This window comes from Marmota marmota, unplaced genomic scaffold (assembly GCF_001458135.2).
Source record: "Marmota marmota marmota unplaced genomic scaffold, marMar, whole genome shotgun sequence".
Classification (NCBI taxonomy): Eukaryota; Metazoa; Chordata; class Mammalia; order Rodentia; family Sciuridae; genus Marmota; species Marmota marmota.
Window position 1 is genome coordinate 12,205,048 of NW_025999932.1, and position 24,975 is coordinate 12,230,022.

Here is a 24,975-nt window from a genome sequence, read left to right on the forward strand (position 1 = left end):
AAAATTTTTTTAGTTGTAGATGGATATAATACCTTTATTTTACTTATTTTTATGTGGTTCCAAGGATCAAACCCAGGGTTTCACACATGCTAGGCAAGCGCTCTCTCACTGAACTATAACCCCAGCACTGGCTCACATATTTTTTATTATTGGTATAAATTTTTTGGTGGGAAGTGATGCTGGGGATTGAACCCAGGGCCTGCACGTGTTCTACCACTGAGCTACATCCCCAGTCCTGCATTTTTATTTATAGTACATGTGAAAAATAAACACCTCTTCCTTTAAGTCATTAATGGGGTTTTCTTTATTCTACAGTTAAGCCCATTCCTAAGCAATATCATAAATCATAAAAATCAACTCTGATAAAAACTTGATAAAAGTCAGCCTAGGAAAAGAGAAGCACCCGCCGTGGCTGGCAGAAAAGGGCCTGAACCTGGAGTCAGGAGAACACAGTTAGAGCCCAGGTCTGCCCACTCGAGGCCCAGGTGGGGAACAATCCCTAGACTCAGAACCCTGAGCTGCAAAGTGCAGATGTCAGTAGAGACTTCGGGTTGGAAAGGCAGCGTCCCCTGGATGGGACAGACAGACTGGAACAGGAAAGCCCTCGGAGCTGGAGTGACACCGGCAGGCATGTAGCAGGCTTGTCGGAAATAAGCAGATAACATGGCTTCGGAAGTTTTGAAAACTATTATTACAATATAAAATAAGCTTATGAAGCAATGTTCTGAATGACATGCACCTGCCACGTGGTGACGGTTTGTTTCTGTGGCCCTCTCTTCCTAATGAATGGAAACTGCGCTCCTCTTGCCACCTGACACATCAGCTCACGTTTCTCCCACAGCGTCACGTGGTGAAGCCCAGATCAGCTGTCAGGTGAAGGGGGGAACGCAGACTTAGATCTGACAGGTCTGCTGCGGCCATCTGCGGCTTCAGGAGAAGACGGGGTGGGAGTCAGGCAAGCTAAGATTTATGGAACACGCTGGAAAGCGACGGAGCGTTTGGAGGTGATCACAGTAGAGAAGACACAACCTGCAGTTGCTTTTAGATGCATGAGACTGGCTCTGCCCCGCTGGCTCCGGGCAAACTTGGGGCAGGAGTCAGCGCCTTCCTCTGCCTGCTCCGTCCTTGGAGGCTCTCTCCCCCACATCTGGACCCTTCCCCCTCTACTGTCTGCACCTCCTTTGAGGGCTGTGCCTTCTCCTCCCTCGGCCCCTTCTCCTCACCGTCCCTCCCATCCAGTTTCAGAGTATCGATCGATATTCACAACGATCCCAAGATTCCAGAGCCTGACTTCTGCTCGGTTTCTTTCCTGTCCTCTACCAGGAGACCGCCTTCTGGTCCCGCCCATCAGACACCGCCACCAGCCAGCCTCCCGCTGCCCGTATCTGACAAGGCTCGTCATCTTCCCCTGGGCAGGGTCTTCCCTCCAGCTCTCCTTCTCCAGCAAGGGCCACTGTGATCCAGACAGTGAAGGCCACAGCCGAGTTGCCCTGAGCCCAATCACCCAACCAGTGGTGCCCTCAACCACATCCTCCCTCGGCCTCGGCCTCTGGAACCCATCCCCCACCCTCCGTGCTCCCTGCCTCTGGCCAGTCCACCTCCTGCCTAATCGCGGTGTGTCCTGCAGGTCTCTGGGCTGCAGTCTCGTCCTATTCCAATCTGGCTACTGTGGTCTTTCTAGAGCAAATCAGACCACACCACTTCCCTCTGGAGTACAGGGACAGCTTCACGGGCCTGTTACCTGGGTGGCCCCTGACTACAGGCAACCACTGTCCAGTACAAAGGCCCCTCTACACGCGGCTACCGAGCACCGCAAATCCTACCAGGCTGAAGGGAGGGGCTGAAGTGTCGAATGCACACCAGACTTAATAGGAAGACACCTTACTCGTAGTTATACTGATTACGGATAAAATGGTATATGCTGTTAGATATGTTTTAAAATTAATTTCAACTGATTTGTTTAAGCCTTTTTGAATATAGCTACCAGAAAAGTTAAAATTATGTAGGTGGCTCCTGTCCTATTGGACAGTAATGGCACAGAAAGCCCTTGCCCCCTGGCCCCCTGCCCACCTTTCCATGTCACCATCTTTGCCATTGCCCGTTCCCAACCCCTCAACTCTGCCTTGTCTGCAGGTTCCTGAAGAGGCCACTTGATTTCTGGTATTTGTCCATGAGGTGCTCCTCTCCCTGGAACATTCTGGTAGGTCAGGCCCTCGGGCTCCTGGACCTCGGTTTGGTAATACTGGGAAGGATTTCCTGAACACAATGTCTGCTGCCCCCACTGCCCAGCAGCCCTCCATGACACCTGTCACAGCCTGGAGCACAGGTTCCCTGCACCTTGCTCATCACTGGATGCCAGGAGGGTGACTGGGACCAGGTCCCTGCACCTTGCTCATCACTGGATGCCAGGAGGGTGACTGGGACCAGGTCCCCGCACCTTGCTCATCACTGGATGCCAGGAGGGTGACTGAGACCAGGTCCTCGGTGCGTGGGAAAGAATCACCAGAAGCAGAGCCAGGGACCTTACAGCCTGCAAAGGAAGGTGACTGACAAACAGTGGACCAGGACACAGCCTCCAGAAAGTGCCGTCACACAAGGCAGGTAAAAATAGGAGGAAACCGTACTCTAAATGTTGGACTCAGAACAGTGAGATTTGTTTTCCGAAGGACAATCTGATTTACTTAGCAACTTTAAAATGGTTGGACCTATAGGTTGGGCAATGCCAGGCCTTTGGACTTGAACTATAGAAATCTTGCAATAATATGTTCCCTGTGGCTTCATTTTTAATAGCTTCAAAAAAAAGAAGGAAAGAAAAAGAAAAAAAAAAAAAAGCAAAGCTGTGAATCCCTGACACTGGAAGTTGCAAATTATATGTGCAGCTGTGAAAAAGAAGGAAGGGCGCTGGATATGCTGAGAAGGAAGTCTCCCCTGCCAGTGAGGGGAGTGCAGGTCACTGTCGATTGTTTCCTCACATCTGTGCATTGTAAAGATAAGGATGTTCCCAGGCGGGAGGGACAGCTCACCTCGTGTCCTCCTTGAACTCGCTGACCATGTGCATGGGTTACTTTCATCATGCATTTGAAATTATATTTTGGTGATACACGCGCTCGCGCGTGCACACATACACACACACACACACACACACAGACATATGTATGCATTCAAACATTACTGAGGGCCTTCTGGTGTTTTTCCTGTTTACTTCTGCGTGGCCGAGGAGAGGTACCGTCACTCACCCCTTGCAAAATGGACAGACAGTAAAATAGCAACGTTAACTGGCGTCTCCTACCGTGATCTTTTTGTGATCAGGAAACTCGAGGCCAAAGTAGTCGCCCTCCACGAGGTTGAGGTGGCTGCACACGGCGTCCAGCAACACCTTCCCTGGAGCTCTTTGCTGGGAACAGAAACAACAGGTGTTAACCCTCGAGTCGGGCAGCAGCCAAATCCCACCAGGGCTCCTCCATTAAGGAGCCCTCTCAGTTCCCGGATCTGCAGGTCTGTGCAGCTAGCCACCATCCACCACCACGCCACCCTGAGAGCCAGGCCCAGCCACACCTCTGTGGCCTGCTCCTGCCATCCCCAAACTTAAAGGTGAATCTCTGCCACCTTCTCTCCACCCCAATCCCGGGCACCCCTCTTTCCCTTTTCCAATAGTAGACTGATTTTAGAGCAGGTTTTTGTTTGTTTTTGGTGCTGGGCATTGAACCCAGGGCCTTGTGCATTCGAGACAAGCACTCTACCAACTGAGCGATATCCCCAGCCCTTAGAGCAGTTTTATAGAAAATAGAGTCCCCTTCCATGCCACCCACAGTGACCCTGTTGCTAATGTCTCACAGCAGTATGGCACATCTGTTCTAACTGCTGAGCCAATATTGAGACATTACTGTCACCCAAAGTCTGTAGCTCTTCCTGCGGTTCACTCTTCGTGCTGTGAAGTTCTACGGGCGTTGACCAACGTATAGACAAGTCTCCACCATTATGGGGTCGCACAGAACAGGTCCACTGAATGAAACCAGCTTCCCCTAAAGATCCTCTGTGCTCTTCCTTTTCATCCCTCCACATTCCGGGCAAGCACGGATCTTCCTCCTGGCTCTACAGTTACCTTCATGTAGTCATGTAGCTGGGATGGTACAACGCAAAGGCTTTTCATCCTGGTTTTGTTTACCTAGTAACACTCATTTAATGTTCCCCTGTGTCTCTAGGTGGCTTGATGGCTCATTCCTTTTTATTGCTGAATAATATTCCGTGGCCTGAATGTTCCAATTTGTCTCTACATTCACTTACTTAAGAGCACCTTTGGTTGTGTCCATGTTTTGGTAATTATGAATAAAGCTGCTATAAATACTTGTGGGCAGGTTTTACGTGAACGTAAATTTTTAAGTCTTGTCCAAGACTTTTTTGGTAACAGTTGAAATCACATCCCCGAGCCTCTCTTCTCCTCCACAGCATTTATGCTTTCTGGCTTTGTCTTGTGTGTTAACTAGATTGTACTCACGCTGGAGGGAAATGCCGTATTTTAATCATCCTGGGATCCACAATGCCCAAAGACCAACCGGTTTGGTTGAAATCAGTGAATGCACAAATGAATGAAAGTTACCTTTTCCCAACTGAGTCTGTGTCCTCAATGAATTTGGGGCTACTTTATGCACCTCTATATTCCCACGGCCGAGCAGAGTACTGGCACTCCACCAGTGCCTGCTATTCATGCAGATCAATGTCAATTCTACTCACAGGAATAAGGAGCATTAAATATAAGAACCCAATTTCTACCTTAAAGAGCTTAGAATCCTAAGAAAAATGAAGAAAAATGTTTTAAAGTCATTGTTGTCCACAGTTCCTGGTTTCATACTTTCTCTGAGAAGAGCAGAGCCTTTTAGGAGCCATTTAGCAACCCGGGAGACTGACAGACGGCAAGTGTGGAGGATGGGGCGGCCAGAGAGGCCAATATAATAAAAATGCTTTCGCGATCAATACCATGCACTATTTATTTTATTTTTAAGCAGATGCCACTTCGTAATCCCACCCACTGAAACCTGGAAGGTTCTTGAGGGTGGGTAATCTCCACTCAGGCTGTAGAGCTCGACGGTAGAGTCCTTTCCCATGTGCAGGTGGCAGGAGTAACTCGTGGGTGCCTGTGACCCCCATTCTTCCCTGTCAAACTCTCTCCCAAGCCCAGGCTCACTTATCCAGGGAATGGACACAGAGCACCATGGATTACTGGTCGCTGATCTTATTTCCCACCACTTTGGTGTACCATCTGTCCTGTTGCAGACATACTATGTTCAGGCACTTCCCAGTAAGGCTGACACAGCGGGAAAGCTGCCCCACACTAGTCCCTGGTGCTGGGTTCAAGTTCTCACACCTGCCTCCAAAGACCTACATGACTAACTTACGCACAGCTATTTATTCTAGGACCTCCTCTCATCCCAGCAACCCCAGTAAAATCTGTAGATGTGAATAAGAACATTATAAAAATAGGCCCCCAAATAAAAAAATGATAGAAGAACTCCTATACTATATAAGATTATTTTTCCACTCTCACGCTCTTCCTCACAATTCTCGACATTGTCTATTTGTTAACAAAAATGAGGCACCAATATCTGCCCAGCTGGCAGGCACCACATTTCCCAGAGAATTCCTGGAACTAAGGGAAATTGATAACTTCATCTCGATTTACAGAGTCTGAGAAATGAGACATTTCACAGTTCAACACTGGAAATCTAAACAAGCAGGAAAAAATCAATACACAATGGATGTCTTTATGCACAGGGTGTTAAACCAAGCCCTTCACAGGAGACGGAGGAGAGTTACCATCGAAACTGGGTCCCTTACTGAGCCGGCAGAGATTCGTGAAGGTGTGGAGCAGACCCTGGTCATCACACAGGCTGTGCTGAGACTGGACCTGCTCATTCCTTTAGCACTGTGAATGCTACTTCTGTCCTGCCAGAGACAAGCACCACAGTGACGGTTCCCTGCACAAGGAAGGGTTTGAAACGGATGCTTGGCATCTACCTAATAGATGACAAAGCTGGTCTTGATCCTTAAAACTTTTCTTCAGATTTATTATTTTGTATGAATGGATATAGAAAATGATTTTTTATGGTACTGAATTTATTTTTAAACATGGGGATGTTAACTTAGAATTTGAATGGTAGCTTTATAGTCCCTAAATTTTATCTATAAAATAGATGCCTATAAAGTATTCTATGAGTTGTCCTGTGAATGTCAGCTATATTCAGAGATAAGAAAAGCCAGTACATAGGATCACTAGAAAGCATTTCTAAGGCTTAAATGCATCCGGACTTGACAGTTTTCTAGGTAAATGTCACCGGAATGGACTTGGCATTAATATCTCAAAGTGTCCCGAGCTGCTACAACCTAAAATGCCTCTGGATATCATGATACCATGATGTGATCAGGACCCCATTTCCCTTTCCTTTAGGAACTGACACAAAACTATCTGGGTGTATCAACGTACCCAGGCAACATTCGGCTTTGGAGAAGGCATCTCAGAGGAGGGAGGCTTGGAATGGGCTTCTTCCGCGTCCTTTAAGAAGAGCTATTCTTGCCTTTAATGAGTCCTTGAACTTCACTCTGAAAGTTATTCTGTACAAATCACACCATAGACTGTAAAAATGATGCAGCCGCGACGGAAAACAGTATGGTGGCTTCTCAAAAAATTAAACATGGAATCAATCATCCTATGATTCAGCAATTCTGCTCCTGGGTATAGTATCAAAAGAGCTGCCAGCACTGTACTGAAAGATACTCACACACCCATATACAGAGCAGCATTATTCAAAAGAGCCCAAAGATGGAAAAACCCAAATATGCACTGGTGGATTAATAACTGATGAGCGAGAGGTAGTAGATGCATATTTATTACCGAGTTCTCCATTACTCTCATGAAGTATTTGTGGCTGGGTGGCTTAAAGAAAAGAGGCATTTTTAGCGCACAGTCCTAGAGGCACAGCGGGCACCGACAAAGCCTCATGGCAGAAGACATCCAACAGGTGAGAGGAACAGAGGACAAGAGAGCACACTGTGAGACAGGGACCCGAGCAGGCTGGGGAGTGGCAGGCTTGCTCTTGCACAGCAACCCTTTCATGAGAACTAAGTCAGGGGTTCCACAAAATTCCTCGATCCCTTCCAAGGGCACACCCCTAATGACCTGAGCACCTCCCCCTGACCCCATCTCTCAAAGTCCCCACCACTTCAACACCACCACCTGAGGACCGACCTCCAACAAAGGAGCCCTCGGGGGACAAACCACATCAACGTATAGCAACACGTGCCCGGTGGCATGTTCCTCAGCCTTAAAAAGTCAGGAAGCTGTGGTGCATGTGACTCATAGATGAACCCTGAAGACACTGCACTAAGTGAACTAAGCCAGCTCAAAGGGTCACTTAAATGCAGTGACTGAGTGTGACATCCATAGAGGCAGAAAGCAGAATGGGGTTCCCAGGGGCTGCAGGGGGGATGTTAGCGTTTAATGGTGCGGTGGGGGTGGGAGTGCTGGAGACAGACAGTGGTGACGGCTGCCCAGCAGTGTCCATGTATGAATGCCACCGAGCTGCACACTTCCAGATGGTCACAATGGGTCGTGTTTATGTTCTGTATGTTTAACTACAATAGAAAATACCTAGGGAAAGTGGGAAACAGTAACTAAATGCCAGGGCTCACACTGAGAAACGACCAGAGGCTACTCACGACGTTAGCCTTCTAAGAATAAGAAAACAGCCCGGTGTGGTGGCACAGGCCTGTGATCCCAATGACCTGGAAGGCAGAGGTAGGAGAATCGCAAGTTCAAGGCCAGCCTCAGGAACTTAGTGAGGCCCTAAGCAAGTTAAGGAGACCCTGTTTCAAAATAAGAAATAGAAAGGGCCGGGGATGTGGCTCAGCGGTTAAGCACCCCTGGCTGCAATCCTTAGTGCAAAAAAAAAAAAAAAAAATGAAGAAGCAAAGAAAGAATCCATTTTCTTTGCATCAGATCTTAGAAAAATACTGAGATAGAACCTCATTACGGAGGGAGAAAGCATGCGTCCTGCCTATTTGCTAATATTTCTTGGGATAAAGACCTTCTTTACACGTGTCTGGCAAAAAAGGCATGAGATGAACATTCTGGGAAGTGACCACAATCACACCTCGGGGCAGGCTTTGCCCTGGACGCCAGTGACGGCATCAAAAGCGACCCATTGACTAGCTGTTTGCGGCCTTCAACAAGAAAAAAGGCCTGTAACAGGTTAATAAACTTGGGTGGGGAAAGGGTGGCAGAACACAGAGCAGACCCCCTGAAGAGCTTCTGCAAGCGCATGTCTCAGAGTGACTTTCTACAGCACACAAGCCTGCACCCACAGACCTTCTGGTGCTCAGACTCTCATACGTGAGGAAGGGACACCAGTTACACAGGCATCATGTGAAAACCTGAATATGACAGTGATGATCTGACATGACAGAGATCCGATAGCAAATGTGTGTTTTCTCACATGTCCCCATCTTCTTGGGTGTTTGTACTGGGGGGCAGGGCGGATCCTTAAGGCTCACGCTGCCTCCAAGAAACCAAGTCCAGCAGGCTCCGCAGGCTGCCCGTCCTGATCGTGAGATTCCAGGTGCACATTCCTTACCGGAGGTCAACAATATTCGCAGTGTTTTATTTTGGAGAACAAACCAGTCATTAGTGAGACTATGTGATCAGATGTTTTATCGCTTTATTCTTATTGGCTTTTAATCATGCTCCCAGAAGCATCTGAATTTTAATCTACGATGCAAACAAGGCTGCTGACTCCGAGCTGTGTGTCTGTACAGCTTTCTCTGCTTCAGGGTGGTTTTTTGCAGGGGTCCTATAAAGCTGAACTTAGGCGGAGGTTGGCTCTCCTGGGGAAGGCCAGGAACTGCGCTCTGCATACCAAGTGGGGTGTCGCGACCCCTCACCGGCAAGGGAAAACACGACACAGGATTCTTCTTTCAGCAGTTTATTCAGGCCTTGAGTCATGTATCATCTTCTAGCGCCCGCGCCGACACGCCCAAGCACAGCCTAATAAAGCTCCCCGCATCCCAATCCCAAGCCGCCACGTGGATCTCTCTCATAGGGTGGTAAGGGATTGCGCGCCAACTCTCCATAAAAGGAGTTGTTTATCACAGGCCACAGTGGAAGCCGGCGCCATCTTCTAATGGCGGCCACGGTCTATAAGAATGGCTTACCACAGTGGGGTGCACGGCCAAGGCCAGCTTCCAGCCGGTACGAACCCTGGGTCAGAGTTGCTTTAGTTCATTGGACCTTTGAGCCATTCCTATGCCTTTAAGTTATTTCTACGGCATCAAGTTTCATGCAGGAACATATTTTTTTTCACTTCTAAAAGAATGTGGACATATTCTCCTGTAGACTGGGGGTCTATTCTCCCTCCCCTTGCCCCACTGCCTCAAAGAGCTAAATAATTAATAGCCTCTTGGTAAAGCTGAAGCTCTGCCTTTCAGAAATTACCCCATAGACAGAAAACTGGACGTTTACAAAATGTGCCTCTGCTGAGGTTCAGGAGGGCCATCTCTAGAAGTGCTTTTTTCTGTTTGGGGATCCACATCACCATGACAACCACTCATCCAGCCGAAGGAACGGCTTCTTGCAAGTGCCTTGCCCTCTTTTCCTACTCACACATTTAGAAGGCAGTGCTATAATCCACTGACCCTCAACCCGTCTGATCTTAGGGCATTACTATGTCATAGATTTTCTTACAGCTTGTGACAGTTTGAGTCTGGAATGTCCCCCAAGGTTCCCGTGTTGAAGGCTAGCTGAGGACACTCTTGGGAGGTGGTGGAGAGTAGTATAGCTGGGGCCTAGTTGGAGGAAGCAGGTCACTGGGGGTGTGCCTGAAGGGGACATCTTGTCCCCACAGCCCCCTTCTTCTTCCTGGCTACATGGGCCCTGGCACATGGGCCCTTGGCAGGCCGTGATGCTGGTGTCCCTGTGGTCTCTCGCTTTGGTTTCCATCCCGGGTTCACACAAGCCTGAACCTCAACAGGAGCAGCCGTGAAGAGCGGACACTGTGTCCCTCCCAGGACATGTGTCCCTCGTCACCCCAGGAGCTGTGGCTGAGACCTCATTTGGAAAGATGGTCTTTACAGGGGTCATGGGATTAAGGACCCCAGGAGGTGAGCCCTCAACCAACGTGAGTGGTGTCCTTCTAAGATGATGAAGGGCACACCGGGAGGATATCATGTGACCAAGGAGACAAGGACAGTGTGACATAGCTGCAAGCCAAGGAACACCGAGGACCAACAGCCCTCCCAGAAGCTGGAGAGGCCAGGAGTTCCACCCGGAGCCTCGGAGGGAAGCGGCCTGCCGACATCTTGAGTTCAGACTTCCAGTCTCCAGAAAGGTGGGGTAACACGTCCCTGCTGGAAGCCCCCTGTGTGTGCTGCGTCACAGCCGTCCTAGGAAACTGTTCCCCAGCCCTCCACCATGCGGGGGCCAAACAGGGCGGTCACTTTCAGCACTGTCCCCTTCAAATAGATGACAACAAAACACCATTGGGACTGACAGGACAACCCTGGCCTTCCACTCCTGGGCCTCAATTACCAAACGCACCCACAAACGGCAGGCTCAGTAGGGGAGGTCACTTGTTGCCCTCCGCGACCAGGTCCCTCTTTTCACTGTGACAGTGTTCCACACGAGGTCCTTTCTAACCAAAGGTCGCCTCTGTTGAGACCCGCAGGGCCCAGGGAGGCAGCAAAGCTGGATCCCAGGCAGAGTGCATCCCTACCATGTGCCCGGCCTGCCTGCTGCTCAGCCAGACCCAGCTCACAGACCACAGCTGCTGAAGTCCGAGGGGAGCGGCTGGAGGAGCTCTCAGGACCCACACATCTGCTGGAAATGCCGCTCTCCTAGAAGAATCAGCACACGGCCATGGCCAGGCTTTGCAAATTCTGGAAAATGACAGAAGAGGAAGCCAAAATCTAATCAGGAGGGGAGAGGCTCAGCCATAGGAAGCAACCACATTATGCAGAACTCCCCAGAAGGCCAGAAGTGGGGGACTCCAGGTGTGTCTGATAACACAGGGTGTGGATAAAAAATAAATAAAACAAAACAAAGAAACATTGCAGTTTGTATCTCATGTAGCTAAGAGCTCATAACTTCAAATCCAGAAGACTATAAAGAGGAATATTTGGTTAATGAGGAGTAGTTTAGATTAAAAAAAAAGAGAGAGAGAGAGAGAGAGAGAGAGAGAAAGCATAGCAGAAATACAAATTTCACTGGAAAATGCAACAGCGAGGTTGGGAACTCCCTTCAAAACCAGAGCCACTGGGAAAGACGGGAACGCAGAGTGGCCCCTAGACATTCAGCCCCCCCTCGCCCTCGAGAGCCCCCAAAGATCCCAGAATTGGGATCCCCTGACTCCTGCCCAGAAAGACCCAGGAGAGGAAGCCCTACAAGTGGGGACACGGGGAAAATCTGCAAAACTCTTCAGACGGGAAAAGGCCCGACGTATGTCACAGAATTAATGAGTAAATCTCATCCCAAAGGAATTACTGGAAACTTTTGGAAAGCAGGAATGATTCTAAAAGTTAGGAGAGAAAGGAAGATTAAAACAGAAAAATCAGAACGTCACAGACTTCTTGAATGCAATCATCATGGCTCAATGAGAAGACGACATTCCGAGAAAGGTACTGTCCAGCGACTTCGTCACGGTCATGGAGACATCACAGAGCACACCCAGGCGTGTGTGTGTGTGTGTGTGTGTGTGTGTGTGTGTGTAGCCTGGGGCTCGGAGGGTCATGACGAACTATGTATCAGAAGGTTAACTCAAGACAAGAGAAATCGGGCCCAGCGTGGCATCTGGTCCTACGGTGAACTTTTTATAAGTATCGTCCTCTCAAGTGATAAACAGCACTGCACAGTAACACACAGGCCAGCACCGCAGCCGCTGCTGTCATCACCTACCGTACGTCCTGAGCAACATTGGGTCCCCTTTCACCGACTGCTGTGCAGTGAGTCCCTGACACCCACGTCACCAACACATGTGAGGAATGTGCTGTGGCTATGGTGCCACTGGCCCAGGTCTCCCGCTCCCGTGGAATCTTATGGTCCCCGAGTCCCAGCCCATTGCTGGCCTAAGCATGGTCACGGGGAGCTTGACCACATCAGGAGCCAGGCCGGGCCTCCCTGCCTCCTCCACTCTCTGGGAGGTCAGTGATACCGACTGCAAGTAAGGATACTTGAGGTCAGATGCGGTGACCGGGGTCTCACCCGTGGGCAGAGGGGACCCACCTACACCTCAACTGTCCACACCAGATGGGCCGTTCCACCCCTGGGGACAACAGTGTCCAAGGCCACTCTTGTTTGAGGCAAGCTACTCTTGGTGCCTTGGTTCCCTTAAGGATGGGACCCTTCACCACGCTACGGGGATTACGGGACTTGGTATTCACCAGGCCCTCGAAACGGTAACTGGGACTCAGTGATGACAATGACGACGATGACGACACTGACTGATGGAGAATGGGCAGAGGGAGGAGGAAGAGCAGGACTGCAGCACTGCCCAGCAGACGGGTGGCCCCCTCCACAGGAGACAGAGCGATCATCAGCAGGAACGGAACCCTCTACCCAGCTCTGGGGAGCCAGAAGAAGGCTGGCTTTCTGGAGGAGGTGGCTGAATGCTCAGGCCAGCCACGGCTCTGCCCACAGACCTGCGATTCTGTCTCCTCGCCGCGGCTCTAGGGACGGCCGGGCTGCCCGCAGGGACACACTGTCTCTTTGTTCCCCAGCACTAAGCCCCAGCGTTCAGAACCCTCATCAAACACACTTCAGATTGGATTTCAGAGTCCCCGACTCCAGGACGCGGAGAGAATGGGCCCTTTCATCTCCCTCGCTGTCATTCAGCAATGTCATAGCCGCGGTGGCAATGTCACAACCACGGTGTCTGGACACAGCTCCCTTCTTCCTCTTTCTTCATTCCAAGACTTTGCACAGACTGAGCGAGTGTGAGAGTGTGTGTGTGTGTGTGTTTGTGTGTGTGTGTGTGATTCCTCTTGCTTTCTTATAAACCCAGTAGGAAGTGAGCAAAAGAAAAAGAAAAAAGAAAGAAAAGAGAAACCCAACCCATGTATGGGAGAGTTCAGCTGCTCTCGGCGGTGGGCGTGCTGCCCCTGACTCATCATCTTTTGATAATGTGTATAAAAATGTATTTAAAAGTCTAAAATTTATCAGAATACCAAAAAATCTCACTCGACACTCTGGGACTGCGTCTAATAGGCAGCAAATAAAATATCTCACAAAGAATGACTAAGGCAAGTCTGACCCAGATTGGGGCAGCTCAGGGAGCCTTGCACCACGACCACACTAGGAAAGGGCCGGCTCCCTCCTGGGTCGTTTCTCCTCGGGCTCAATCCAAGTCACAGAAGTGCATTCAGTCCATGGAAAATGAATTTTCTGAAGAAAGGGAAAAAAAAGAAAAGAAAAAAGAACCCCCAAACAAAACAAAACTAAAACACCACCTGATATCACACACTTGGCCTCCAAAATTACTGTTCCACAGTAAGATGGGAAGTAGATATTTTGTTGATTTAGTGTTTGAACAGAAGGGTGAAAATTTTTATAGAGCAAAGTCAGTAAAATAACACTGTGGTTCCTGGCTCTCATCTTCCTTCAAGTGCTGGTGAGGTTTAGCTACCTTATCTTAGCAACACAGCTTTTCCTCAGAACCAATCTCTGCGAACATTGACTGAAAGAAAGATTATTCTGTTTAGACACTCCCTGCAGAAAACATCTTAAACATGTTTTCAATTAGTCAGCAGGGAAAATGGGAATATATTTTCAAATCTCAGAAGGAGCTTTTAAATTTTTTTTTTTTTATGCAAAAGGCTTTTAAATTCAAAATACATGAATCAAATCCAAAGCTGAGAAAACACAGCTTTCAGGGTCCTTTAAGAACGCTCAGCTCTGGCGTCAGAGAAAACCTGCCAAACAAATACTTTCTTGCTCTGGTTGGACCATGACTCATCCCCTCCGAAGCTCATGTTGAAATCTGATTGCCATGTGGCAGTGTTGGGGTGGGGGGGGCCTTGAAGAGGTGATTAGGTCCTTGAAACACATTGATGTCAAAAAACAAAAACAAAAAACCACATCAGTGCCTTTGAGAGAGCAGATTGTCATAAAGCCAATCCCCCACTCATGTTTTGTCTCTACAGCAAGGGCCCACTTGACCTGCTTCTCTGCCATGTTATGACACTGTACAAGGTCCTCACCAGAAGCTAAGCAGAAGCTGGCACCGTGTTCTTGGGCTTCCCAGTCTCCAGAACCTTGAGTCAGATTAATTAACTCCTTCTCTTCATAAGTGTACCCAGTCTCAGTTATTTTACTACAGCAACAGAAAATGGACAAAGACATCTTTATTTTTCATGTCTTTTCAGGTTCAATACACTGTTAACCATGGAAGTGAGGGAAAGAGGAGGTGGGCACCAGCCTAAGGTTTGTGCATCTACAAAAAAGTCAGAGTTCTAACCAAAAACTTAGCACTTACCTTTCTTTGAGAAACTAGAAAGCTCAAATTAATCTAAGCACAAACTCTGGCCTTAGAGAAAAGAAATATACAAAGAAGCACAGAATGAAAGTACAACAAGCAGATCCAACAGAGACAGAAGGTAGCAGCCTGGGACTAGGGGAGTGGAAAACGGGGACAGAGCTGTGTTTGGGAAGATGAAGAGAGGTCTGCAGATGGAAAGTAGTGATGGTTAATGGCAATGTGCACTAATACCACACTGAAGAACGGTGGAGATGGGAAATCCATGTTACGTCTATTTTATCACAACAAAAACTGGAGGAAAGCACATCCAAAAATATGGAAAAATCTGCTAAAAGGAACGGTCAATTGTGGGGTGAGGGAAAACCAAGCACAACATAAATATTTCCATCATAAAGAAAGATGAATGGACGCTAACCTTTACATCCTTTCAATGTAGGAAGCTATTACTCCTGAGTATGAAGGCGCATACGGTTATGTTTGGGAGCAGCACTGAATGGGGAAGCCTGGCTTCCTACCCACCAACTACACAGCCGAGGAAAGATAAATGGCCTTACCTAGGTACGATTTTCCCATATTAACAGCAGAATAAGGATAAATCTCTAAAAGAGTGGTTGTCAGAATTGAATGAGGTAAATACCCAAGTGTCAAGCACACATGTCACCATCTTGCTCAATCAATGTTAAATCTCTAACTCTCAATAACTATGAAAACTCCTGAGTATTTTTAAACATCCCTACATTTTAAAACCACTATAAAATAAAGCTTGTACCTTCTCTTATTGTCACCATCTCCTGATGAGGGATTGGGGAGTAAGAAAATGGATACAGAAGAGGGAAGGGGAGGGAAAGTGGAGTCCATTCAGTCTACAAGCTGGAAAAACACTAAAAACTCTTAAGTGTTAACACCACTGTTCTGTAAAATAAGATGGCCTGCCGTCGAGCACTATGGTTTCCATGCCAGGATTTAATTAGAGAATTAATTCCAGGATAATAATGATTCCAATAGGACTCTATAAATCAGGTTCACCTGGAAACTTCAAAGCACCCACATCCTGTGTCCCCCATACGTAAAAAGCCTTGCAGGCCTATGTGAATAGTCACACCCACACCCACAAACATTCATGGCACTTGGGAACTGGGACTCTGTGCTTCTGACCTTCAATGCCATTCTTCTCAAATTCACTTTGAGTACCTGGATGGATGGTTTTTTGTTCCTTTATTTTCTCTGCCTATGTTCGACCCATCACTTACGATTACCCTGTGTGTGACTTATTACATCAACAATTTCCAAATACTTCTCAAGTTTCCTCTATCAGAAACAGTCACCTTCACTAAATCAGATATGTCAACTCCTCTACTCAGATCCTGCTTTCTATGCAGCCTTTATACAGGCTGAAACTCTCTGCCCAGAAATACTCATGGGCAATTTTCTCACCTCTTCTTCATCTTGGCTCAAATTTCAGTTTCTTGATAGGCCTGACCCTAAGTTGCAATCTGGGCCCACACTTCCATCCCTCTTATTCCACAATATTTCCGTTTTTCCTTTCTCCTACATTTTCTAACACTCAGAACAATACATTTCCTAATACTCCTTGCCCACCTCTGTCCTTCCCTGCTGGGACGCACTCTCCACCAGGACACCAATCCTCATCTGTTTTGTTACTAGAACAACATGAGACAGAGAAGGTTTTGCTATGTGGACAAATGAATAATTCTAAAGCCATAATTCCATAGTGAGAATAGCACAGTCTTCAACAAAAGCAAGTAGAAAGTGGGATCAAGATTCTAACGCCAGTGAGAGAATATATTTTTATTTCAAGAAATTGTTGAAATAAAGACTTGACATCTTCAAAATGCTACCAGTGCACACCACTAGCAAAAGGCCCACCACAGGGAAAAATGTTTAAAGGAAAAATGACAAAACCGAGGGTGACACTCTACTGACCAGGAGCCATGTTGAACTGCTGGTCACATGACAGCCACATTCGGAAAGGCCCATCTATAGGAAGATCCATCCTGCATAGTGAATGAGTCACATCACAGCAAGTGGCCGCGTGGCCTGTCTCACTCCGAGAAGGCTTCAGGGAACAGACCGAGTTTGTAAACATACAGACAAGGACAGGCTTTTTGTGACTCAGTACTTTTGAGTACCCAAAAGCTCAGGTCCTTTTGAGCTGGCTCACTGGCCACCTGGGTTGCTCCTGGGGGACTGTTTTGATGCCTGGTAAGCAGGATGCCTGGGATTCTGCACTCTCTGCTGTGAATTCATACAGGCTTTAGTTCCGGTGGTCAGGATCAGCCTGAGCCCCCTTGGTGCAGAGCTTATCTTGAAGCAGGACACACAGCAGCCATCACTTCCAGGACACCTCGCCTCTGCAGGGACACCGCCATGCTCACAGAGAGCAGCGGGAAGACCACGGCAAGTGTGAAGCGTAGGACGAGAGCCCGGCTGGAGATGATGCAGTGTCCGCGGGATCCCACCCAATTATAAAGTAAATTTAGTACCGTGGACAGCCTACAGTGACCTGGTAGCAACACGGATAGAAATGCCCTGTTGAAAAACTCAGAGATGTTTCTCAAAAAAACAGAGCCAAGCCATAAGGGCTACCTTTAAAAACACAAAGGCTTTCTACGTTGCCTGTAATTAAAGAGCATTCAAAATGCTAATCTGAAGGGGTGACGGACAGCAAGAAATGCACAAAATGAAAGCCCAGTGTGTCCCCTTCCCAAGAGTCAAGGTTCCTTGGAGTGACGGTATTCCACCAATAGTATGTACTCATTAAATACGTTTTTTTTCCAAATTTATAAACAATAGCAGTGGTGCTTAAAACAAACCCAATTAAAATACCAAAAGACAATGAGCCTGTTTTTCAAACACAGATTCAATCATCTGGCCAAAATTAAACATCCCTTCAAAGAAGAAGTAGAGTTCCCAGGTTTGCCTAGAAATTGGACAGTTAAGACTAAATTCTGACTGGCACAGACAACAAAAAGATCTAATTTTAAAAGCTTGGATCTGCTTCCCGCCGTCTAACTTCTTAGTTAACCATGCAAGACAGCTTGAACATATTTTAAATAGGGATGTCAAAAAAGAAGTTAATTAGAGCTTCATATACTATTGAGTGTACGCTGGGTACTCTATTTCACAAAAACCACTGCGAAAATTGCATATTGTTCTCTCCTCCTTAAATGCATGATTAGTCCAAATTGCACTGAATGAGGAGAAGCCTCAGGAACAAATATGTTTGTAAAAAAGAAAGCAGAAGACAATTCATAAAAACCACAGAAGGGCGGTCAGCGTGGTGGGGTGGGGGAAGCGGGAGTTAATAGGCCTTCAGATCTGCAGGATGGAAAGTTCTGGAACTCCATTTTCACAGCAGCATGAGCCTGAACACTGCTGAACTGTACGCTTCAAAATGGGGAAGGTGTGAAATCTTATTCTGGGTCGTTTTTTTAAATGCGGTTTTAGAAACAGGCAAGAATGTAGAGAGGATTCGGTTTCCAAGATGGAGCCTGTGGAAAAGAAGACGGCCCTGATGCTACGGCAGGCCAGGATGGCTTCTTAATTTGGGGGGACAAAAATTAGAAACGAGTGGCAAACCCTACAGACAGGCCATGCGCCTGCCATTGGATGGGATCCCTCATGAGTTTAGGCGTGAACAAGTAGCGCCACCGCTGGTGTCTTGATGCTTAAATTTTCACTCATTTTTCAAAGCAGTCTCCTACTGAGGGATCGCCCAGTGGAAAAATTTCAGAAGCATTTATTATGTCGTTAACAGCTCCGTTTTCACTCAGTGTGCCTCCCAGCCTGTCAGGGAAACCTATGAAGAGCAGGATAAACGCGCTCTGTTTTCTCTGCTGCAATGCCCTGTGGCTGTCTGGTATTGAGAGCACAGTGCAGATTTCAGGTTTGGGGTATGCTTTCTTTTTTTTTTTTAAACACATGAGGCATGACTCTCACCAACATGCTGCTTTTGCAAAATCCTCAGCCACAAATACTTTTTATGAGTGCTCTATGAAGATCTGAATGGAAAAGCTACCACATATTAAGATAAACGCTCTTGAGAAATCCCCGGAATGGGGACAAGAAGTTTGTGCCTCTCCAATTGATCAATGCCTTTTGACACATTCGTGTAATTTCGAATTAAGGAAGTTGATTCTGAGTACAAAATGGATTAGCAAGACAAGACAGGACCAGTATTTCTCCTGCAGTCGGTGACCTTTAACCCTGAAGTCACCACTGGTTCACCAATGAAGAAAGTGTGATAAGACTGTTTACTCCTAAAGGAATCAGCCCAGCCTGTGTTTAATTAATCAACAAGCTGATGGGATAGACAGGAGCCCTCATTTTTAAGTATTTATTCTCTAGATAAGTACCAAGGCCAGTACATACAGGACAGAGCCATTGACAAGGATAGGAAAAAACCCTACTGTTTGACGTGCCCCTGGGTTCAATCCCTTGTACAACAAACAAACAAACAACATAAACAAATATGTTATCCTAGAAGCACTGTTCTCAGTACTATTGGAGAGATGGGTTGTTGAAATACAGCAATGAAATAATTTCTGCTATTTCAACATCAAATGCCTAAACCTTGTCTGACTCGTGGTTTATTTCTACAAATCTTCTTCATGGATTATTTACCAGTGAACAAAAGAAATGTTGTAATGCACCAGTGGCTCCCAGCAGTGTCTAGAACTGCTTCAACAACATCTGCTTTTAATCCTTTATCCCATCTTGCTACAAAATTTCAATTATTTTATTAATGTCTGAGAGAGAGAGAGAGAGAGAGAGAGAGAGAGAGAGAGAGTGTTTCGTGGCTTGGCTAATCAACAGATCTCCAAATGCCCATCATAAATGATAGTTAGGGCAGAAGTGGGGGTCTTGGTGGCCAACAGGTACGTTAGTGTTGTCGTCACTGGATGGTTAAGGTCAGAAACAGTACCCCAAAGGCCCTGGGAAAGGAGGCTTTGTTCCAAATGGCCAGAGGCAAAGGGGAAAGGAAAGGAATTTGCACAGAACAGGGTTGTGAAGACAGAGGCTCCCTAAGGAAGCTTGGGCACACGGCAGGTATGGTCAGCGCGTTTTCATCACAGAAAATAGACCCGTGAGTGTCCCATCTTTCTTTTCAGAGAATTGTAGCCAACACTTTTTTCCTTCTGCAGACATTAGAAAAGGCTAAGAGGATCATTTCAAAAAGTAAAAAGTAAACTCTTTCCAGAAAATGTCAAATCACATTTCTATCAAGCTCTTCAGACTCAAATTGTGGATCATCAATTTCAGCGCAGCAAAGACTTGCAGACAGTTATAAATGAAATGCAAAAACTTTAAATACCAAGGTTACACACTACAAAATCAATCTTACATAAGGAGTCATGCACCGGTGCAGCAAGAGCTGGACTTGGCTTGTCCGTGTTGCCAAAACACACACCCTGCTTGGAGGTGCCAAGATTTCCTCATGAAAATGGGATTTCCTTCTTGAAAGGCTGCGTGATAAAGTGGGAGAGGAACTGGGACTTTTTTTTTTTCTTTCCAACCTACAAATGTAACCATGAAGGAAATCAAGTGAGAAGCCACTTTCTAAACCAGGCTTTTACAAAGACTCAGTCTTCAGATGAAATGAGGTAAGACTGTCTTAAGCCTGAAGTCAGACCTTAGGAGAAAAATTTCCTGGTGTATTCAATATATTAACCAAGTCATGAAACTCTTTAGACATAGTTCAGTGGTGCAGAAACTCAGAATGTACGTTTGTTATAAATATAAAGATGACTACATTCTATTCTGGTTCTCGAGGATTTAATTGCTCTGAAGCTAACTTCCTTATATGGGCTTAAGAAACTATTGACACTCAACAGGAAGGCAAAATTATGGGGCTCTGAGTTCTGGAAAAAGAAGTCAGTGTTTCCCTCTAAAGACTGAACAAAGTTAGCTGCAAATAGTATGTGAGAATCGAGATGTTTTGCTTATTTATATAACAGCAAAATTAATTAGACCTGCTTTTTAAGATCTGTTTTTCTTAAAAGTAAAGAGTTAATAATTAGGGATATGCCGATTTGAGATACCTTAAAAGGTATCCTTCAAGAACTTTCTTCTACAATGGAGCAACTGAGAAATAACAGACCTACAGATCAAAACAAGTATGTAATGTTTCCATATGCTAGGAATGATCTAGAAATATTTAATAGGCATACATTCAATGTATGACTTATTGATATCATAATAACAGAAGTCTCCAATGCCTAAAATAACCGTATCTCCAAAGCCAGCAAGAAAAGTGAAGCACTGTGTGTTTCCCATTTTGGAGACCATTTGGCCCACATTTTCTTTTCAGAGTGCTGAGGACTCAACTCAGGCAAGTGCTCTACCACTGAGCTACATCCCCAGCACTTTTTTTACTTTTTGAGACACAGTCTTGCCAAGTTGCTCAGGCCGCCTGGAACTTGTGATCCTCCTGCCTCAGCTGCCTGAGTAGCTGGATTACAGGTGTGTGCCACTGGGCCCCACTGAACCATATTTTAAATCTACTTGCCTAATTCCACTACCTTGGCACACCTGTTTAGACATAGCAATGAAAATCTAAAACTTCATTGTGAAACCTATGACTCCTAAGTGCCAACCAAAAATCAAGTTCCTCTCAAAAGTATTAAAAGAATAATGGATCATCTTACTTACTATAAGCAACAAATGCTTTCTGTCACCACAGATGATTAAAAATAAGATAAATTACATCCAGGGCTGCCATGCAAGGCAGTTTTAAGCCATGTTTAATGTGGGTAGCCCTACTGCTTCCTGAAGTTGTGTAGTGCCAGCAAACATCTAGCTATGTTACTGTTTTTTAAAATGTGGACTTACACCCATAAACTCTTCCTGTTGAGAATGCAAATATTTTTCTCACTCCCCCATGGCAAATAGCTACTCTGCCAAAAGTTTTGGAGAAACTAGCTTCTAGGACAATAATCTCTGTGTTGTAGACACTAATGTGTATGTGTGGCATTTAGGGCGTGGTGCGTGTGGGGTGTGTGTGTGTGTGTGTGTGTGTGTGTGTAGGTTTGTGTGTGCTCTCAGTTGGTTGGGTTTTGGCTACCACACCACACGGTAGCCAAAATGAAATGAAAAATGAAAAATTTACACAATCTTCAAGCACTTTACATCCAGGGTGCTCCCTGAGTGGTGCTTCTTGGACAATTCCCAGGCAACAGCCTGTCTTCCGTGACTCCACCTGAGCTCCTCAGTTCTCCTCTGGCTCCACCTGAGCCACATCCTGGTCTTGGTCACGTGGCATCAGGACCATATTCCACTACAGAGCACTGCTCATCAAAAGGAAGACAGCGCAGCCCTGCAGCCGTTGCCAAACAGGACAGTGATCTAAATCCTGATGTCCACGGAGCAGGTGGACTCGGGTCACAGTCAGGCTGGTGCTCCATCTGGGTGAGCCGCCTGTCACTGAGAATTCCTCAGAGTGGCAGGATCACACATGAAAGACCTTTCAGGTGTCGCTGAACATCCTGTCTCTATTGAACCCTCACAGAAGCCTGCTAGGAAGTACTGGAGGAAGAAACCAAGGGCACCTTGCGCCAGTTATTAAATGACAGACTTTAGATTGACACTCAGGTTTACCCAATTCCAAAGCCTCGGCTGGGCAGGTACTGAAATTCGGATCTCTAGATGACTAATTATGGCAAACATTCTTTGATTCCATATGACAATTTCCCAACGACAATGCTCAAGATAGCTGCAGTTTAATAAACGAGGAGCTAGAATATGGAGGCTGTGTGAGGCAGGGGGTTCCTGCACCAATTTCTGGAAAGGGTCAACAGTTCCTTGCACGTGGCTCCTTCTCGTCTCCCGGCTCCACCTCAACATCAGACCCTCGCTGCTTTGCAGCAGCCCTGCATCAACTCCCTGGAAAGGTCTCTGAGCATCGCTGTTTTTGTCCCCCTTCTAACAGCCCAGCCATCGCCTCAAGAGCACCACACCGCAAACCCCTGGAAGAACCCGATGGTGATTTTTTTTTCCCTGAGCTGCTTTCAATTCTTAGAAATTTTCCCCAGACACAACCGTTTTTCTAAGTGTAGCTGTGTCTTCCTGCTGACGGGGAACTCGGGTTGCTTCTGTTGCCTGTTACCTTCGACCGGTAACTGAACGGCCAGACTGAGAGGTGTGTGCCTTGATGACCCCACTGGGTCCCCAGTTTCCAGCCACAGGGAGCAGGCCAACAGGAATAAAATGATCCAGACAGAAGGGTTCCCCTACTGCATGAGGTCCGCGGAGACGGCGCTGCTCTCCTGGACACACAGCAGTCCTGGAGGGGCTGTCTGAACGCAATGGCTGGATAAGACCAAGAGCCTTTTATTGGTGTCCAAGGAGAGAACGCGCGACCGCAGTCACTCTGCTCTTCTGTGACCACCCACAAGCCACAACCAAACTGCCAACACCTTGATCTTGGACTTGCAGCCTTTAGAAGTGTGAGAAAATAGATCCCTGTTGTTTAAGTCGCCCTGTCTATGGCACATTGCTATGACAGCCCCAGGTGACCCAGATGCCACCTACTCCCAAAGTTAGAGGGGATCAACTAAAAACTCAAATTCCAACTCGACCATCTTCAGAAAACAAGTGAAGAGAAACCAATCCATCACCCCCATAGCTAAAAACGGCCTGAGACTCTGAAGAAGAGGAACGCATCTTACGGGCAACATGTTTGTAAATCAGCACCTCCAGGTCACAGCCCTGAAGGAGGCCACTCAGGAGGGGGCTCCGTTTACTAAATCCTGCTCGCACTCTTTCTGGTAGCGGCAATTTCCTTTTTACTCAGCTTTGTCAAAACTATAACCAACCATACTTATTTCCAAACGATACATTGTACACAATAAATAGAAGGGATTTTTGTTAATTAAAAAATAAGTGTAAAATATGACTATCCTTTCTTTCAGAAAGAAACAGTGGGGACAGGGAGAGGGAGGGGGAGGGAGCCAGAGGCAGACAGGAGGCCCTGCCTTCGACACATGTGCTCTCGCTTTCTGAGAGGAAGCCCCACACGTGCCCACAGTATCTGCTGTAAACTGTGATACGAGAGGTAATTTTAGAATCCGTCTTACAGGTTTTTCCTTCCTAGGTTTATTAAATAGGAAGTAAAGAAGACATCTATTTGCTTTCCAATGGGCTCTTGCTAAGCACGAGTTAATTTTTTATCGTGAAATTACCCATCCCACATGCTCAAATGTCAGGTCTAATTCTGTCCCTGCAGATATCACATCTGACCTCCCAAATGCACCTGAAGGAGAGAACACCATTCCCACTCAAGCTCCTCATGGTATAATCTTTGGGTGAAAGTATCAACGTGGCCTTTGGGCAGCTGCCTGTTATGAATGGAAGTTTAGCTGTGTGCCTCAACAGAACTGGCACTGGTGCAGGCTGCCACTTGGAGGTCCTTAGGTGGGAAGGGAAGACACAAGGACGAGGACAAGGGGAGTCTGGCCCAGGAGACCCAACCATGAGAGCACTCGGCGGCAGAGACCTGGGGTACTGGGCACTGACCTTTCCCAGTGATGGACCTCACGTGGGTGGGTGAATGTGGTGGGGCTCTGGGCCTCAGGGGTGAGTGGCACCAGGAAACAGGAGTCTGCTAAAGGTCAGGGTGTGTGCTGTGCGGTGCTGGCTGTGACCTTGGGCAGGTGCCTCATCTCCTGATCTGTGAAACTGGGGATGAAAGTCCCGGCCTAGTGGGGTTCTCGTGGTGATTCACACGTGCTTACACGGGAAACACTGAGAGCAGAGCTCCCCGAGTGGGAGCAGAGCTGGGAGCTGCTACTGCTCGTCAATGGGGGTATGACTGTTCTCTTAGGGAGTCCATCTGCTGTGAAGCAGGATGGTGACCAGAGGCCAGGAGAAGGGGGTGTGGGGTGTGAGACAACTGGTCCCAGCCAGGAAACTACAATACAGGCTTTGTCCTACAAACTAGACCCAAACAAGAAGGTTCAGGGTGGCCTCTGGACCTGGACACTGGCCAAACCCAAGACACAGCAGAATCCCAGGGGTGGGCCATAAGGAGGGAACAAATTAGAGCCTGATTCTCCTGCCTTGGGTTCAGGAGCCAAGTGGAGCTGCATCTGCAGGAAAGGGCTGAGTGGGGGTTGCACGTGGCCTCTATCTCTTGCCAGGCTGGGTCCCAAGCATGTGACCCGTCGCTACAGCATCTGCCCAGAGCAATTCACCTTCCTCCACTCATCCACCCAGAGGGTACCTTTTTGTATTTCTGTATAGGCCAGACAGCCCAGCACCTGCCTGAGATGGGCTGACACACACTCAGGGACTGAGAAGAACCTCCAGTCAGATGCTGGCACAAATGGCACTGGGTGACAGCGGTGAGAGCTGGCATAACCCAACTGACATCGTGGGATTTTTGCAGAGCCCCCACCTCCCCCAACCCGTTCCATACAACTGCGTCTTCACTTTATAGATGGAA

At 47.2% G+C, this 24,975-nt stretch overlaps 1 protein-coding gene across 6 annotated transcripts in view; it reads right to left on the minus strand.

The window, feature by feature from the left end:
• Positions 1-24,975, minus strand: part of Farp1 (FERM, ARH/RhoGEF and pleckstrin domain protein 1) — a 210,107-nt gene that overhangs the window by 95,417 nt on the left and 89,715 nt on the right. For all 6 annotated transcript variants that reach the window (XM_048800718.1, XM_048800721.1, XM_048800720.1 and 3 more), the window contains one exon: positions 3,290-3,394. In XM_048800718.1, the coding sequence (XP_048656675.1) occupies positions 3,290-3,394 (105 nt within the window). The remainder of the gene's footprint in view (positions 1-3,289; positions 3,395-24,975) is intronic.